The 18,493-nt window shown below is 41.6% G+C and overlaps 1 protein-coding gene across 1 annotated transcript; it reads right to left on the reverse strand.

Annotated features, from left to right (window-relative positions):
- Positions 1-587: 587 nt before the first annotated feature.
- On the reverse strand, positions 588-16,401 carry LOC117467561 (alcohol dehydrogenase class-3 chain L). The gene is made up of 9 exons (XM_034111245.2): positions 16,306-16,401; positions 11,439-11,540; positions 10,530-10,671; positions 10,366-10,453; positions 9,267-9,486; positions 3,479-3,739; positions 2,429-2,564; positions 1,585-1,723; positions 588-690 (listed from the first exon to the last, which is right to left on the reverse strand). Exons 1-9 carry the CDS (start codon positions 16,321-16,323, stop codon positions 666-668), a joined length of 1,131 nt encoding a protein of 376 aa, XP_033967136.1. The 5' UTR covers positions 16,324-16,401; the 3' UTR covers positions 588-665.
- Between the last annotated feature and the right edge of the window lie 2,092 nt (positions 16,402-18,493).

The raw sequence follows: 18,493 nt of genomic DNA on the forward strand, positions 1-18,493 counted from the left end.
CAGACAGCACACATTGTTCATCACCAGGAGGAACACTTACTTTGGCTCTGTGTTCTAGCTACAGAGCCTGAACTGAGCTGATGGGGAACATGTTCCGCCTAACTGAACATGGCTGAGTACAAGCTGCTGTAGCTATTCTCTCAAGTCCAACCCAGTTGAAGTCTACATTTTGGAAACTAAAGAGCATCACCCAAGCTTGGGAGGGACACTAACATTTACAGTGAAAACTTTTAAAGCAGCCTAGTTCTCAAATCCCACAGGGAGAATAATCAAAGGATGTTTTGCGAGTGTTTCAGAAGGCTTGTTTCACTTGCCACAGCTTCATCGGGCCTCGATGTCCAAGCTGCCATCGCAAAGATCCACTTGAAGAATCATCATAGATTAACAACCTTCCAACACTGATGCCATTTGGTTGTTTGTAGTTGTATAGTCTTATTATTCATTCAGTCTAGATCAAAGAATAATCTTGTTTTGTTACCTCTGTTTTTCCTTTCCACAATGTTCTCTCTCGTGTGCGTGTTCTTTCAGGGGCGAGACGCTGATCAAAGAAGTGTTAGAAGTTGTATTGTTCAAATAAGACACACATGAAGAGGGAACTGAAAGATTTATTCAACAGAGCAGGGTAAACTTGGAGTGCGATCATGGTTTCCTGGGCTTCTGTGCATCTAGAGCTGAAGGACGACGCGAATGCTGAAAAGATTCAAATTGGATTAGATTGTGTCCTATTAAAGCTTAAGACATTTGTGATTTAATTAGCACTCCTATTTGAAAAGAAACCTCTCATGGTGCAATCTATTATGAAACCCTGTCTCATCACATCTCAGCTTTGTCCTCAACAGAGGGCAGCAGTGACGCATTCAATTCTCAACAGACAAAACCCAGAGGGACACTAAGGTGCTGTTTACACGGGAACAAAACGGGTTGTATCCGCTACTTTTCTATTTCGTATAGCCCGTTCCTTCACACGAGTCCGTAACGGAACCGCGGAAACGGACCCCTAAAACGATAACGGGTCCCAAGGTGGATAGATCTGCGGACGCTCTGGGGGGCCAAACGGCTCTGTGTACGTCCTATACGATCATTTCCCTGATAAAGATGAAGCCATAGCCAAGCCCCCTCGCCCCACCTCTGCTGCTCACTGCTGTAGCACGGTCAGTAGCTACTGCTACTGCTAAAGATGTTAGTGCAACATCTACAGCTCCTCTACCACAACCATCAGCAACAAGTGGACATGGAGAACTACATGAACTACATGTTGCTAAATCCACCGCAGAGAATAAACAGAAGGGCTGCCAGATAACCATGGCAACCATGCTCGGGGTCTTCTTCGCTGCTTTTGGTGTATTTTGTGACGGAAGTACAGCGCCACTTACAGGCACGGCATATGTACTACAGCGTCTTCAGCGGGTCGAGCGGTCTCGTGTGAAGGGACACGTTTATTGAGCCGTATCCATGTGAACAGAAGACTTTTTTTTTTCGAATTCGGTTCGTTTGCGTTTTGTTTGCGTTCCTGTGTAAATGGGGCCTAAATCCTCACGTTAACAGAACAAACGCATTCAAAACACATCTTAAACTGAGGCTTACCATTTCCCAGCATGCATGAGATCAAACCCTTCATTGATCTTCTCAAAGGGCAGAGTGTGTGTCACAAATTCGTCCACTTTGAGCTTCTTTTTCATGTACTCCTCAACAAGTTTTGGAACACTGTCGACACTCTTGTATCCTGGGAAAAGTGTGAAATAGCTCATTAAAGTACAGAAAATAAATGCAGGGGTTCCATCACCAGGGCAGATCACAGAATGTCATTTCTTCTTCTCAAGTCAGAACAAGTGTTAATTCTTAAAGCAGCAAGACAAATTAAATTAAAAGCAGAACTTTTCTAACAACTTACTCGGCTTATGAAAGACATTCTTTCCTTTGTCGTACTTGCCATGAACTGACATGTAAATCCAGTTCCAGCCTCTGACGTTAACTTCTGAAATATGTTACCCTTGGCTCTTTACTCTTGTCGTTAATGCAATTAGATAACTTCTTAAACAAGTTCTACTATACTCCAACTTGCTACTCTGCAATGTACTCGCCATACATTTTTGTTGCCAACGTGAATTAAGCCCCAGCCTCTGATTTAGGTCTCCGATATGCAGCTCTCGGGTTATCTCAGGCAAATATTTGTTGCCCAAGTTTAACTAACTTTTGGGGCCAAAGGCCGGCACCTCTGCAGTGGTAACTAGGAAGACTTTTTCTACATCAGGATCTGGCCATGGGACTGCCTCGTTTGGAAAAGGGTACATGAGAACTGTTTGTGACTGTAGTGCCAGGTGTCCGTTTGGTATTTCAGGCGACGCATTTTTGTCTAATATGATGAATTAGAAACCCATTCACATCAGCATCTCAGGAAAAATCAGTCCAAGCACAAGCAGCTTGTTACCCCCAAAAGCAGTGCCTTTCCACGTGCGTCCGGTCACCAGCTGGAAGGGCCGAGTTGAGATCTCCTGTCCGGCTGCTGCCACCCCGATGATGACGCTCGTGCCCCAGCCTTTATGACAGGCCTCCAGGGCAGCTCTCTGCAACCAAGACACAATATCAGACAGGCAGTATGACCTCAACCTGATCCAAGCCAAACCAGACTGCTACCACAACATCACCCAAATGTATCTGGACATTGCCAAGAATATAATTGTATTAAAAAGACACTGAATCTGAATTCTAAATGTATATCATATTTAATAAGTTGAATCTATCTAATAGAAGTATTTATTGTAAAAACTAATCTAATGATATTGGTGCAGTTTTCACACAGACAATTTAATTGCTTCTTCACCTTGAAGCCTAGCAACTACCAATATTACAGGAAACTCTCCATTTTGTTTTCGGCAGTTACTCTGGTTGTTCAGCCATCTGCTATTGCAGCTACAGGGGAAAGTAACTCCAAATAACATACATTTTTAATATTTTATAAATACAGGCTTGCAAAGCAAAATTATGAAATCTGCTTATGTGTTGTATTGTTGGTCTAAAGACTACTGCCTGAATATGCTTAATAAAAAGACAGGTTTTCCTATCAGAGAGCAGAGGACATATTTTTGTTACAGAAAAATCTAGTTGTTTTCTTTCTAAGGTTACATTGTTATGTTTTCTTATAGAATACACTTAAGTAAAAAACATCTTATTTTAATATATTGTTCTCTTTTATTTATTAGCACTGCCTTTGATATTGAGGTCATCCAAAAGTAATGGAACTTAAAATGTGTACTTGTCTGTCTTTATTAAAAAATTGCAGATAGAATTGCAGGTCTCCCTTGAAAAAGAGATCTATGATCTCAATGGGACCAATCTGGTTAAATAAAGGTTTGAAATGAAATGAAAATATGTTTTTTTATAAAGCACTGTCAATAAAGCCATAATCAAGGATTCCCGTGTTTACTCAGCATGCAGAGATGAAGGGAAAAGGAGTGGTCAATAATATTGTATAATTCACCATTATTGCCACATTGCCCACGCATTCAAAGGAGTAGTCCACGCCTCCATCTGTCATCTCCACCAGGACCTCTTGGATCGGCCTGCTGTGGTCCTTCGGGTTCACCACCTCTGTGGCACCAAACTCTTGAGCAGTTTTAAATTTGTCCGGGTTGAGATCCACTCCAATAATCCTGGCTGCCCCGGCTGCATTACAGCCCATAATAGCTGCAAGACCCAGCGCCCCCAGGCCAAACACGGCACAGGTGGAGCCAGCCTCCACCTGCAGGGTGGAGGAATGGAGAGGCAAATACAGGTCAGCGCCTTTCCGAACATCACAGCAAAGATAAGATGTTGTACAGAGTACCTTCAAATGAATGCTACCCAATGGTTAGAACGGTTTTGCATTTGTTTGCTTCTTTAGGCTTTAGTTGCGTTTTAACTGGCATCAGATATAGGTTAAAAAAAATAATAGATGGACATAAATCCACATTTAAAATCCTCCAAGCAGATCTGGGAGTCTGTACTTAAGCAAGGGATCCTTTGACCGAATTGCCAAGTATGAAAAAGTATACCAATATGCTAACAATGAAAACATAACATGCTGATAGCATTTAGTATCCCGTTTTGGTGTGTTAGCATGTTAGCACATATTGATAGCACAGCAGAGGCTGATGGAAATGTAATTATTTCTGCATGTATTTGGACAAAATGTAAGTATTAGACATATTTTGTTTTAAACCTGCACCTAAAATCTTAAAATGTAACTGTAGTAGCCTATATAGTGCCGCGCACATATACCATCAGGACGTTAGTGATACGGGTATGCAAGCCCGCATCTAGTGGCGATCTATGTATCATGGCTGGATACCTGTTAAGCAATAAAGATACCTCATACAAAGGTCTACGGATACCCTGTTACTCTCCATGACCTGCGGTCAACTATATAGCATAAAGGACTATTACATGGTGTCAGAAGTCGGTCCAGTTCGTCACTTTGCCGGAGCTAAACAGATGAAAGTTTTGTTAGCCTAAAGCTAACAGGTGCGGTCCCCAGAGAGCGGGAGTCGCACATTTTTTGGAAGAAAGAAAAAAGAGAGATGGATTGATTCGAATTACCATCTCCACTGGTACTCACTGGCAACTTGGGAGAAAACTGGCGACGATGGGAACAACGCTTCCAAATCTACGTGACCGCGAGTGGTGCAGACGGTAAGGACAGGAAGATTAAAGTGGCCATACTGCTGCATGCACTAGGAGAGGAGGCTCTTGAAGTTTACAACACGCTAGACATCGCACATGGTGAAGATGAAGATGAACAGACTGTTAAGGATATTCTAGCAGCATTCAGAGCCTATTGTCTGCCTAAGAAGAACACAGTGTTTGAGAGACATCAGTTTTGGGCACATCCTATGTCAGGTAACACCACGATTGAGAAATACGTGACAGAGCTCAAGCAAAAGAGCAAGGATTGTGAATTTCATACCACAGAAAATGACATGATCAGAGACAAGATTGTGTTTAGTATGAATGACCAGAGACTGAAAGAGAGACTTTGAAGAGAACCTAATCTCACATTAGAAAGGGCCATAGACTCCTGCAGAGCTGCTGAGACGGCCAAAGTTCAAATGCTAGCTATGAATGCAGCAGCAGCCCAGGAGATGTCTGTACTTGCAGTGCACAAGAATAGTCGACAAGGACAAAAGACACGCACACTGCCTATACAACGTACACAAGGCATGGGACAAAGGCATGAAACATGCACACAATGTGGTAAACCACACCGGCCAAGACAGTGTCCAGCATACGGAGTCTCCTGCCATCATTGTGGAAAACAGAATCACTATGCAACAATGTGTAGGTCAGCTAAAGCCCAACATCACAAGACAGTACATGATGTTTCTCTGGAAATAGACACCCTATATGTTGGGACAGTGAACATCGATCAGCTAAAGTCTAAAGCTGACAAGTCGTGGCAGTCTAATGTAAATGTTGACTGCATGCGTGTGAAGTTTAAGTCGGACACAGGAGCAGAGGCCAACGTCCTGCCACTGAAAGTATTCACAGCGATGACCCGAAAAGCCAGACGTGAAAGAAGAACACACCTCAAACTGCAGCCTACAAAGACAGTGCTGGTCTGACATGTTATGTTTCCAGGCACTCATCCATTCCCACATTAGGAAACGAGGCATGTGAAGAACTGCGCCTGGTGAAAAGAGTGGACATTGACTCGATAGAAGTGAAACATCCCACGACAAAAGAGGAGCTCGTAGCTCAGCACCCTGGAGAATATCACATCCACACTGACCCCAAGGCCACGCCTGTCATACATGGCTGTAGGAAGATACCACTGGCAGCAATGGACAGACTGAGCGACACTCTCGATGACTTGTTACCAGCTGATGCTATTGTACAGGTAACTGAGCCTACACCATGGGTTAACAGCCTGGTGATCACAGAAAAGAAAGACTTTGCTTGGATCCCAGTGACTTAAACAAAGCTATGCTCAGGCAGCACTACTCCATTCCAACGACCGATGAAGTTCTGTGCAAACTGGCTGGTAAGAAACTTTTCACAGTGCTGGATGAAAAAGATGGATATTGTCAAATAAAGCTAGATAAAGAGTCCTCCCTACTGTGCACATTGAACACACCACGGGGGAGACACCGCTTTAAACGTCTTCCATTTGGGATCAAGTCAGCAAGTGAGGTTTTCCAGCAACGCAACTGTGAGACATTTGGAGATATCCAAGGGATCCACATCATTGCAGACGACATGATAATTGCTGCATCGTCAGAGAAAGAACACGATGAGATATTACAGAAAGTGATAGCCAGAGCAAAGGAGGCGAATGTGAAGTTCAACCAAGACAAGATACAGTACAAGGTGAGCAGTGTCAACTACACGGGCCATACGGTCACTTCAGAGGGCGTTAAAGCAGACAGCGCTAAGATCAAGGCTATCACAGGCATGCCAACACCAACTGACAAAACAGGACTGCAGCGATGGCTGGGCATGGTGAAATACCTAGCTCAGGACATCCCAGGTGAGGCCACCATATCAGCACCACTGAGACAGTGAGAAAAGACGGTGTGTGGCTGTGGCAGCACGAACACGATGAAGCAGTCAAACAACTGAAAGATGCTCTCATTACAGCTCCTGTACTCAGTTACTATGACCCAAAGAAACAGCTCATCATACAGGCAGATGCATCCACAGATGGTTTGGGAGCATGTCTAATGCACGAGGGCCATCTTGCCTATGCATCAAGAGCACTAACACAAACAGAAAAGAACTATGCTCAAATAGAAAAGGAACTGTTAGCAATTGTCTTCTCTGTTAAGAGGTTCCATCAGTACGTGTATGGATTGAAAGTGGATGTGCAGTCAGACCACAAACCTCTTGGAGCAGCTCCTTCCAGACTCCAACGGGTGCTCCTCCAGCTGCAGCCATATGACTTGAATGTCATCTGCACACCAGGTAAAGACCTACTGACTGCAGACACATCACAGATGAGACAGTTGTCTATGCTCTGGAGCCAACAGATGCTTTGAGCACTGAGATGCTGCAAAAGCTCAAAAGTGGAACAGCTAATGATGAAATACTACAGCAGGAAACACACAGACAGGGCTGGCCACCACACAGAACACAAGTACACACTAGACTGGTTCAATACTGGCCTATCAGACGTACTCTGTCAGGAATAGATGAGATCATGTTTGCAGGTGACAGGATAATCCTCCCGAGCTCGATGAGAAGTGACATGCTGCAAACATTACATGCGGCTCATCAAGGAATGCAGCGGACACAAGCACTTGCCAGAAGGCACTGGTACCGGCCAGGTATGTGAAGAGAGATAGAACAAATGGTGGAGAATTGTGGGACATGTCAGCAGTTCCAGCCCTCTGATCTCACACCACATTCCTGAGCTTCCTTGGCTCAAAATAGGGGCTGACATCTTTGAAATAAAAGGACAATCATTCCTATTGATGGTCGACTACCTGTCGAAATATCCTGAGGAGCTTAACATTAATGACAAGACATCACATACTGTCATTAAGGAAATGAAATCAGTCTTCTCCAGGATAGGAATACCAAAAGAGATAGTGTGTGACCATGTCCCATTCCGAGTCAAGAAATGAGGAACTTTGCAGAATCATGGGGCATAAAACTCACTCATTCCAGCCCAGGCTCTGCACAGTCCATGGTCCGGCTGAAAGGACCGTTCAAACTGTTACACATGTTCTTAAAAAAGCACAACTAAGGAACACAGACCCTCATCTTGCCCTGCTCATCCTGAGAAACACACCTGTGACAGGCATGCAATACTCACCCGCACAAATGCTCATGGGGAGAGTGCTAAGGAGCACCTTACCGAGCTCCACCGTGGTGCTTCAGCCTGCTGTGCCTAAGGATGCTCACTCGACTCTCGAGAATCTACAGAGGAGGCAGCAGCAGTATTATGACAGAGGAACGAGGCCGCTTCCTGAGCTGCAACCAGGAAGTACTGTTCACATGGAAACTGAACAGGGTTGGCGTCCAGCTTTGGTCACTGCACAGAGAGGTGAGCCACGCTCCTATGATGTGGTCACATCTTCAGCTCAGCACTAGAGGAGACATCTGAGGAGACATCTGAGGAAAACACCACACGGCGCCCAGATGGACCCAGAACCTGACTTACCTGAAGACAATCAACTGTGCACGCCAGATGCAGACACGTCAGAGACTGTTGAATGTGAAATGTCATCACCGCAGAGCACAAGAAGAACCAGATGTGGCCGACTTATTCGACCACCTGAGAGATACAAAGATTTCCTAATTAGCTCAGGCTAAAGGTTGTGCTAAGACAGAGTTTATATGTTAAAATCCTTACTCTATTTGCTAACAAAAGAAAGAAAATAAAAAAGAGAAGAGTAAGGTGTGTATGTGTTTATATGAGGATGTTGGAGTGATATACACTGATTCTAAGTTGACATGTTAATGTTCATACAAAATATAATTTCATATATTCGCATGTTAACAAGTGAACAATGTTAATATTGAGACCGTTATAGAATGTTTACTACAGCAAATGTTATATGCAACTTTCATTGTAAGAAAGGAGGATGTAGTATATAGTGGCGCGCACATATACCATCAGGACGTTAGTGATGGGGTGCGGCTGCGGAGTGATACTGGTATGCAAGCCCGCATCTAGTAGCGATCTATGTGTCATGGCTGGAGACCTGTTAAGCAATAAAGATACCTCATACAAAGGTCTACGGTTACCTTGTTACTCTCCATGACCTGCGGTCAACTATATAGCATAAAAGACTATTACAGTAACTGTAAAAAAGAATACATATTTTTGCGACAGGGTTGTTCAAAATGTTTGCCAATTTATTGAGAAGTTGTTGATATTTTACTAGGTAATGACGCTATGGCTTTACTGTACTGCTGCTATTGAGGTATTGTAATGATGCCTCTGTTGTCTTTACCCTGAAAAGTAATTATTTGCAGCTCTTTAAATCTATATATTATACTGTAAGCTATATCGTGCTGTAATATACTTAATAGACTGTTTCATTTCCTCAAATGTCTTATTACTCTAGTAAAACCGTTTTTGTAAAAAAATGGATCGAAGCACAGAATCCTTTGTTAGTATGATTACATGTATCTATTTCCAAAAATGTGGGTCAGGGTTAAGGCTTTGGAAAATATCAGAAGCGGGATATTTACTTTGGAGCAAAAGTAATGTGTTATTTTTCCTGGGAATTGGAGAAGGAATACAGTCACTGGCTTTCATCACAGCACCGTGACAACAGACTGACCTTGGCAGTGTTTACAGCAGCTCCATAGCCCGTGGTGATGCCACAGCCCAGCAGACACACCTTGTCCAGAGGGGCCATGGGATCCACCTTAGCCAGGGAGATATCAGCCACCACTGTGTACTCAGAGAATGTGCTACAGCCCATGAAGTGGAAGAGGCTCTTGCCTTTGCAGGTGAAACGGGTTGTTCCATCTGGCATCAAGCCTTTGCCCTGAGTGAGCCTGGAGAGTAAGACACCAGAGCAGATGTGACAGCTGACCAGCAACTATGGAGGTAGATTTGTTTCAACATTATGTGTTTGAAGAGTCAGTGTAGTGTATCATCTTTAGATGTGAAACGCATTCTACAAATGCTAAGAATTGATGTTTGACAAATAGAAATATAAAACTGGCCTGAAAAAAAAATTCCACAAATGAAAAGAATTATTCTGTGAATACTTCAAATTTATTTACAAGTAAATGAAAAACTTTTATGAAAATCTTTTTAAATGTACAGCTTTCGAACAGGCAATAGGCAAATATAGATCTGAAGTCTATGTTTACTGATTTGCATGTAACACACACAGGGTTTTAAGACAAACTTAAAACACAGAAAGAATATCTACGTGTCGCTCAGCCATTTTAGATTGTAATTACTGCTAATGATGGCTTCCCGCATTTACAATAAGAGCACACAATCTGGCTACTTCCAACCCGAAAACAAATGCATAAAAAGTCTGTTGGTAAAAGCACTTAACATGTTATTAGTAGTGTATCCTTACTACTGTAGCAACTGCTAAAAGCAGGTATAATTTGACAATGGTGTATATTAGACGTTTGCTCAAGCTTCACACAAAAAAATGTTTTGCCTGTTTTTTCACCAAAATTGATTTTAGTATTCCTTTAGCACTTGCACTTAAGGAATTGGAAAATCTAGGTCTGAGCAAATATCTATGCGTGTCACTCTGCAATTTTAAGACAGGAATTGATAACTGCTAATGTTGTGGTTTTTGCATTTCAAAGTAAGAGCATGCAGTAAAATGTGGCAGTGGCATGTAAAACACAGTTGCTTGAACAACACAAAACTCTTTTCTGGTGAAAACATTATTAGAAAATATTTACCTGATCTTTTGACACAAGTTGGTTTTGGGATTCCTACAGAACTTGCACTCACCACACTGTGGGATGTACAAGGGTATGACTGTGTCCCCTGAAAGAGAAACAGCATTTTACATTTGAGCATTTACATAAAATGCAAAAATCTGAATGAAGAGAAGAGAGATAACCTTTATGAAACTTGGTGACCCCCTCCCCAACACTCTCCACAATTCCAGCTCCCTCATGGCCCAGCACTACAGGGAACACCCCCTCAGGGTCGGAGCCACTGAGTGTGTAGGAGTCAGTGTGACAGATCCCTGTGGCAACGACCTGAAATATAAGATCTGATCCATGGTCATCCTTTTAAATATTCACCTCATCTGAAGATGAAAAACTGCTGTAACATGGAGAAATCAGTTCATCAATCCAATGTTTCCATTCATTATTTAAAAAGTATTAGTAGTAAGTTGAAGAATGATTGATTTCGTAGAATACATTAATAGGAGGTTATATCACTGGAGTAAAGAAAATACTTTCCTGATAACCAGAAATGGTGCAAAGTGCACTGTAGTCTTGTCCTGTGCACTAAATGAGGGAAAGACCCCACTATAGATGAGCTTTAAGGTGCAGCTGGTCTTTAAATGAGGTAGATAACAGTATATACATATACTGGTTAGTAAGTAGTAAGTCAGTAACAGACTGTATGGCAGCCCTGACAAAACATATTGTCTAAGTCTGATAACACTTGCTTTCTGTCCTGTATCTATGTATGCTGATAATCTTTTTAGGTTTTACATTTTTAACTCAGTGAAAACAAGATTAATGTATCTTTGCTTATGTTTTAATTGTTGTAATACTAATTTCAGCCACAAGATGCTGAACTGCACCACACTGCCAAACTATGCTTTTTACATTACATTGGATTTTCCCCCTACCCTTAGTTTTCTACTTTTTTGCCAGAGAGGGTCTTTAATGGAGGTTCTTAGAGTTAAAAGGGGGAGACAGAGGGGAGGACATTGCCTGATACTGCCTCTTGCAGTAGCGTGTATTATATATAAATGAGTGTTAATATCACAACATCTGGCTTGTTTCATTACCTTAAGGCGAACCTCCCCACTTTTAGGAGGGGCCACCTCCACCTCCTCCATCACCTGAGGTTTCCCGGCCTCCCATGCTACCGCAGCTTTGCACCGGATCACCTACAACACAACATCCAATAGCAACTCTGTTGTGATTTAATCCACTTAATGTTACAGTCAGTTCTCCATCAGTTGTTCTGCTCCATAAACATGCTAGTATAACACACCCAACAAAAATGTATTCAAGGCAAATATTGACATTTGTAAGAAATAAAAATCATTGTTTATATGGCGTAATTTAAATTAAATACACTTTTTTGATTTAAAACTGAAAGCCGAATGTTCACACATGACTTCCGGTTTTCCGCTAGTAAATCTCGTCATTTCCGGTTAGCATTAGCATGTGGCTAATGCTATGTTTTGAAACCGTGGCCGTTTCTCAATCTCGAGGAAACTGGCTTCCAAGCCAATATTTCAAGGATGCTACGTCATCGAGTGCCGCTGAAGGACTGTTCCAATCTCCAGCATACTTGGAATTCCACCGAGGCCGTGTCCTTGGTTTGGGGGTAATTTCGAGGCTGCACATGGGTAGACTTCGCGTCCTTAAAATCCCCACAATGCTTTGCGCACAGACCAATTTCCCCAAATCTGTGGCGGAAAATGTAAGGCGGGCCTCTCATATGACGCACGGCACACTTGCACACTTGCTCACCTGTTCCACTCTTCGTTTTCCAAATTCAAGGAAGTATTCTTGCCTCGCTTCTGAAGCAAGATGCTCGGCAGACATATGCTACCAAGCAAGCATACTCGAGATTGAGAAACACCCCGTGAATTAAAGGTGAAATGACCAAGCCCCCAGGAAGTGCACCGGACTCTGAGGAAAATATGCATTGTGGCCAAACGGCAGTACTACACTTCCGTATGGGTTGGTGGGCCCGGAAACACTTTTTCCCATTGACTTACATTGGGAAAGAGTGGTCTGTAAAGCATTGGATATTTTTTTTTAAACTAAAAAAACTACCCAGTATGAACATTTGTATAGCCCTTATTTGGTCCTCAAGTTGTAAAATGTGCTAATAACGTTATTCTGAGAGTTATTTTCCTTGCATTATGGACGCGCATCTGAGAGTGGGAGCTCGGGGTCGGGGCTTAACATACGGGAACTTCTGCTCTGAAAGCCAGGCATGACGGGTAATCTGTGATGTTTCGCTCTCTCTACACCAGGGGTGCCCAACCAGTCGATCGCGATCGACCGGTCGATCGCGGGGAGATTCCCAGTCGATCACGAGATGTGTCTAAAAATAGAACAACAATATTCAGTTTTATCGTTAATGTCCTATAACATAATCTTCCTGTGGCAGAATAATGCACTTGAACGCATCAAAGCTTTGTGATTGGCCGGCGTGACCCCATGTGTCAGGGCGTGACTTGTGGGCAATGGGCACTAGTTCGCTGACGTTGTCCGTGTCAACAGGAGTGACAGTCCGCACACACACAAGACCGCAATGGCAGAAGCAAAAAAGGCCGAAATATATCATTTTCACTCCGAGTGGGAGGATGATTATTTTTGTATCTTTTCCAATTCAAAGTCCATCTGTCTCATCTGCAATGCGAGCGTGGCTTTATCGAAGAAGGGTAATTTAGGAGCGGCATTTCAAAACAGTGCACAAACGCTACGAGACGGAATTCCCTCCTAATTCTGCCCTACGCTCCAAAAGGGGAGGGGCCTGAGAGGACAGCTAAATGCACAGCAGTCCATTTTCACCAGGCCCAACAACAAGAGCAAGGCTGCTAGCAGAGCATCTCATCGTGTCAGTCACGTTCTTGCGAAACACATGACGTCTTTCAAAGACGGCGAAGTTGTGAAAGAAGCATTCCTGGAGGCTGCCGACGCGCTTTTGGGGGACAGTAAAAATAACAGTAGCATTTCAACAGGTTTTTGATATAATAAAAACTCAAGTTAGATATCGTTATTAATGAACTGTGAGTTTTAGTTTGTTTGAACTTATTCCTTATAATTATCGTACAAATAATTAGTATAATTAGTATAAGAATGCAAACATTAAGATCTGTTCCGTTTAAATTGATTATAGTCTATTATCAATTCAGGTTAAGAAACTAGTGTTGCTTGCATCCTATTTTAAAAAGGCATTTATTTTTATACTCTACTAAAATGCAACACAAAAAAAGGGTTTGATTCTATTAATTTTGTCTTTTTTATTGCACTTTGGAAGCAGATTCCTGAGTAGCTTCAGATCTGAGTTGTCTTATTAGTAAGCCTCATTTATACTTTTGGAGCAACACTATTTTCATATAATGGCAAAGAAAGGGTTCAGTGTCTTCTCTTTTTTCCCTGTGTCATATGTGGCAGCACTGTTCAATGTTTCTTGAAAACATTACCCACTGTAGTATGTGACGTGTGGATAAACTCCAACTCTGTATCAACAACACTGTTGTGTAACTTCAGTTAAATATTTGTATGTGTGTAGATTAGAAAGAGGAAAGATAAAAGATCTGCAGTATTTTATGAGGTATTAATCGTACAAAGGTCAGTTTTATACAAGTAGAAGTGTGTATTTACCTGGTAGTAGGCTGTCAGTAATGGCTACGCCTCTCTATTTGGACTGGTAGATCTCGGCAGACTGGCAACTTTAAAAGTAGCTCTCGGTTGAAAAAAGGTTGGGCACCCCTGCTCTACACTAAACACAATAGGCTCATCTCAATTCAATATTTCACCTCCTCCTTTCCCTCACTCACGTCCCTTCCTTGCGTCTTAGTTCCGCCTCCGTAAAATGCGAGCGAGAGACACGAGGAGGAGGCGCAAGGACAGAGGAGTCCTCAGGTGAAGGCTGAAGTCGAATAGTCCATTTAGCTTAGGAACCTTCCTAAAGGAGTGAAATGACCCGGAAGTCCCTCAGTGGCAGCCATGATAAGTGCCGTTCGAATTCTCTAGAATGATGAGAATGATAGGAAAGGAGGTTTCAAGCTTCCTTTATAGCCTCCTTTAGCTTAGGAACCACTGGACCTCCCTATCCGACAGGAGTAGCGAAAATGCTGCCCCACAATGCCTTGCAGCCGCAGCATTTGCCGTCACTCAACAGTCGGCTGTTCACGGAAACAACCGATTATGACCGAGAAATGATATCATGAAAGTTACGGTGCTTATTAAGCATTTTAAAACGTAGGTGGTAAGTTGCCAAAGTGCTTTGTTCTGAACGTTCATCAGTATTATAATCAAAAAGAGAAATATGAACGTTAGTTTTTACTGAAATGATCAAATAAAGTCAACATTTCACAGTCTTCACTGAGCTGTGTGGAGTTTGTTCAACTTCTAAAAGATGTTTGAATGGTGATATACACAGTGATAGATGTTAAGGACTAACGTTTATAATAAATACATCTGTATTGATTTAAGATCTTTAGTTCATACAATCATACGTATTGGGATCATTGGTATTAATGTGGACCGGAGGGAGAGGGGGACGAGCAGAAGTTTCACTTTCCTTTTTTATTTCAATTCCAACTTTGGTCCTGAAGAATATGTTTCTCTGTTGTCCACGTTCATAAAGCAAAGCAGCAGCATCAGAGCACTGTGCAGAGTCTCTAGATGAGTTCACAGTCGTCCCTCGTTCTTATTAAACATCCATGTTGTAGTCCGCTGTATAGAAAACTGTAGTTTCCATAGTTCCCCCACAGCAGCAGACGCACATTCATGACGTCCGCTGGCGCATCATAAACACGTCGGATAGTGAAAGTGCATTCGGATTCTCTAAAGTACCGCAGTCTCTTCTCCTAAGTCCTTTTGAATTCTCCTGTCCACTATCCCTTAACCCCGTGACGTTTCACTCAGAGGTCAAGGAATAGACGATAGGGTTAGAACTTAGGAGCTGATCTTTGGACTATTCGACTGCAGCCATTAATTGGGATGTCCTCGTTCACTCGAACGTCACTTTTAAACGACGTCTGTTAATGATGACATGTGCACCGCTGTATCCCCTCTCATCGGGCTGACGATATAACCCTATAGAACCGGCCCATTTATTGTTAAATATTTATTTAAATTAATGAATCTCTCTTATTAGTCAAGGAATTCAATGTATGATGGTTGGTCCTTCTTTTGTGTTCCGTTTTGGTGAAAAATGTAGCCTACATTTAAATAAAAATATAATTATAGTGATGTGAAAGCCTTTACTCTGAAAATGTGTGTCCTGTAGATCCCCACATTCACCACAAACCCACATTCAGGACTGTGCATTTTAAATAATTTAACTACTGAATATTTTAACACAAAACTATAAAATAATTGTTATTTATCAAGATCTAGCCATTTATAAAATAGCTATGTTTTAGTGACGTTCAAGATCATTAAACATGACTTAAATTGTTAAGAAATGAATTGCACATAATAATTCCCACGGAGCTGTGAGCACTTAATACATTTATGTGACGCTTTTCTACTCATTCTTCCAGTTCTCCGTTTTCCTGTGTTGAAATTGACCAGCTGTGAAGGTGGGTTCGGGGCTTTTATACGCGAGTGAAAACACTTCCGCGTAGTCTGTTCTCGTGTATCCAATACTACTACTACTCATTTGTTTAATTAAATGCTGTTAACTTTTATAAGCTTCCTTGTACTCTTTTCAGTTGATCCTAGTCTCGGGGCTTAAGAAATCCACCTCCCCCGGCCCCACCCCACTTGTGCAAACATGTTTCATCAAAAGAAAGGCTGAACCTTAAGAATGTCAAGGTGTTCTAGTTCTCTATTCAGGTTCTTAAACTTAGACTGAGCAGAGGAAGTCCAGGAAATGTTAAGGTATGTAGAACAGCTCAAATTAAACCGTTACAGATATTCCTATCATTGCATGTGAGGAGAAGTCAGCGTTCTTACCTTCCCTTCAGTGGCCATGCTGTTTCACAACTGGAATCTCTCTCACACATGATCAGATACAAGAGGAAGTATTGTCAGAGTTTAGACCAATCACAAAGAAGCTTCCTGCCTGTGTTGGCCATGTCCAAACACTTTTCTGCCCAACAATGCTTATTCCCTCCTTTCAATTATTTTGAGGTAAAGATGAGCATAGGGATATTAAAAAATACATGTTCTGAAAAACCTTATCTGTTTTATTTTTGTTATATCCCAACTAGAATATTTGCCAATTACTTTAATATTTTTAGAAAGTTAGGGAGGATCAGGAAATACAGTTTGGGATATATATATAACCATAGTGTTGAATATCACTGTTACATAGATGAGACACAATTGTATATTTCCATTTCTCCTGAAAACCCAGATTCTGCTTGTATTACTAGACGCTTGGACAACTATAATTCTCTTTTGACTGGTCTCCCTAAAACATCTTTAAAGAAATTGCAATTCATTCAGAATGCTGTGGCCAGGATCACATTCCCCTGTGCTGGCATCACTGCACTGGTTACCGTTTCTTAACTGTCTTTCAGAATTGCTTTTAGTGATTTACAAGGCTTTACATAACCTGGCCCCTACATACACCAGTGACTGCCTTTCATTTTATAACCCTACAAGGACACTCAGATCCTCCAATGCATTTATTTGAGAAATACCAGAACTATTACACAATAAATCTGGGGAGGCTGCTTTCTGTTTGTATGGTCCCAAACTGTGGAACAGATCCATTGGATCTTAGAACAGCAAACTCCATTGGAGTTTTTAAAAGTATATTGAAGACCTATCTTTTGAATTAGCCTATTAATTTGGGGTAATTTAGTTGCATTACTGTTCATTTTTTATTGTTTTATGGTTCTGTGATATAACTCTTTCTGTTTGTTTATAATTATGTTTTTAATTACATTCCTCACTCTTTATTTTGTATCTTGTCTTACTTTGTAAAGTACATTGGGCTACTGAAAGTTGCAAAATAAATAGATTATTATTATTATTATTATTTTTCCCGCAATATTTTCTTTAATTTATTCTCCCAAATTTTAAATTGAGTGCATTTCTGTATTTTTTGTATGACTTATTATGACATATGACCTAGGCGCAAGGAACGTATGGAAATGTATTATGTATGTATGTTTATTTAATTTTAAAACAAAGAAGTATACAGTTAATTCAAATGTTAGTTATGACCACATTTTAAAGTATAGCTGTAGGTTTTAAAACCAGTATAGTGTAGTGAGGACAATTTTTCTTTTGTGTGATCACATTACAATCTATGGAGGCTCGGAGCGGCCATAATCATAACCTTTTTTATATTTTGTGAGATTGCGAGATTGAACCCCAGCAATCCACAGTAAATCCAGTGTGTAAACCTCAGCTAGAATAGCATAATTTGTTTTCCAAAAACCTAAATAATGTCGAACACCTGTATCCAACCATGGCTGCTTTCCGCTTTCGTAGCAATCTTTAACTGTAATTTTTTTACTATGAAACGTCACAGTGTGCAACATCAGCTGCTATTATATGTACTTATATCCTTTCATTTAGTGTGCCTGTTGTTTACCTGCAATATTAGATCCTTTATAAAAACGTATTCAACAAACTGTCAGAATCCCTGCTTGGGGACAAATCCCAGAGACCATCCTAAATATGGAGTCAGATTTGGGTCAATATTCTAGCGCGCAAAACAAGCTACTCACGAGCGGAAAATGTGCTTTTACACGCGCATGAAATGACCCTCGCGCGCAGATTAAACCCCCACGAGCGGCTATGAGAGAGAGAGAGAGAGAGAGAGAGAGAGAGAGAGAGAGAGAGAGAGAGAGAGAGCCCTCTTGCTCGCTCGCGGGAGTGTCAGCCTCACTCGCTCGCGGAGTCTGTCTGCGCGCGTGAAAAGTTTCTGACACTTTGGGGCGGAGCCACTGGACTTTGATTGACAGCTGCCAGGAAGCCCGGAGTTGCCAGGTTTGATAAATGCCTGAACTACCAAGAGCCGAGGAGTGACAGATCAGTTGGACGGGATTGAATGGTAAAGTTGTCCATAAATAACTATTATATTCGTAAAGTGTACAGCTAATATATATATCAATTAATTTGATATAAAAAAATCACACATTCATTCTAGGAGTGTAATACTTTTACAAACGCTATAGTAATAATA

This window comes from Pseudochaenichthys georgianus, chromosome 22, assembly GCF_902827115.2.
Source record: "Pseudochaenichthys georgianus chromosome 22, fPseGeo1.2, whole genome shotgun sequence".
In the NCBI taxonomy this organism is placed as follows: Eukaryota; Metazoa; Chordata; class Actinopteri; order Perciformes; family Channichthyidae; genus Pseudochaenichthys; species Pseudochaenichthys georgianus.

What these genes read in the sequence shown, in the direction of transcription:
- LOC117467561 (XM_034111245.2), bottom strand. An exon ending in AACTTGTGTCAAAAGATCAG is followed by an intron (nt 9,487 to 10,365) that starts GTAAATATTTTC and finishes CTTACTCTCCAG; the next exon opens with GCTCACTCAGGGCAAAGGCT. An exon ending in TGGGCAATGTGGCAATAATG is followed by an intron (nt 2,565 to 3,478) that starts GTGAATTATACA and finishes TCTTGGTTGCAG; the next exon opens with AGAGCTGCCCTGGAGGCCTG.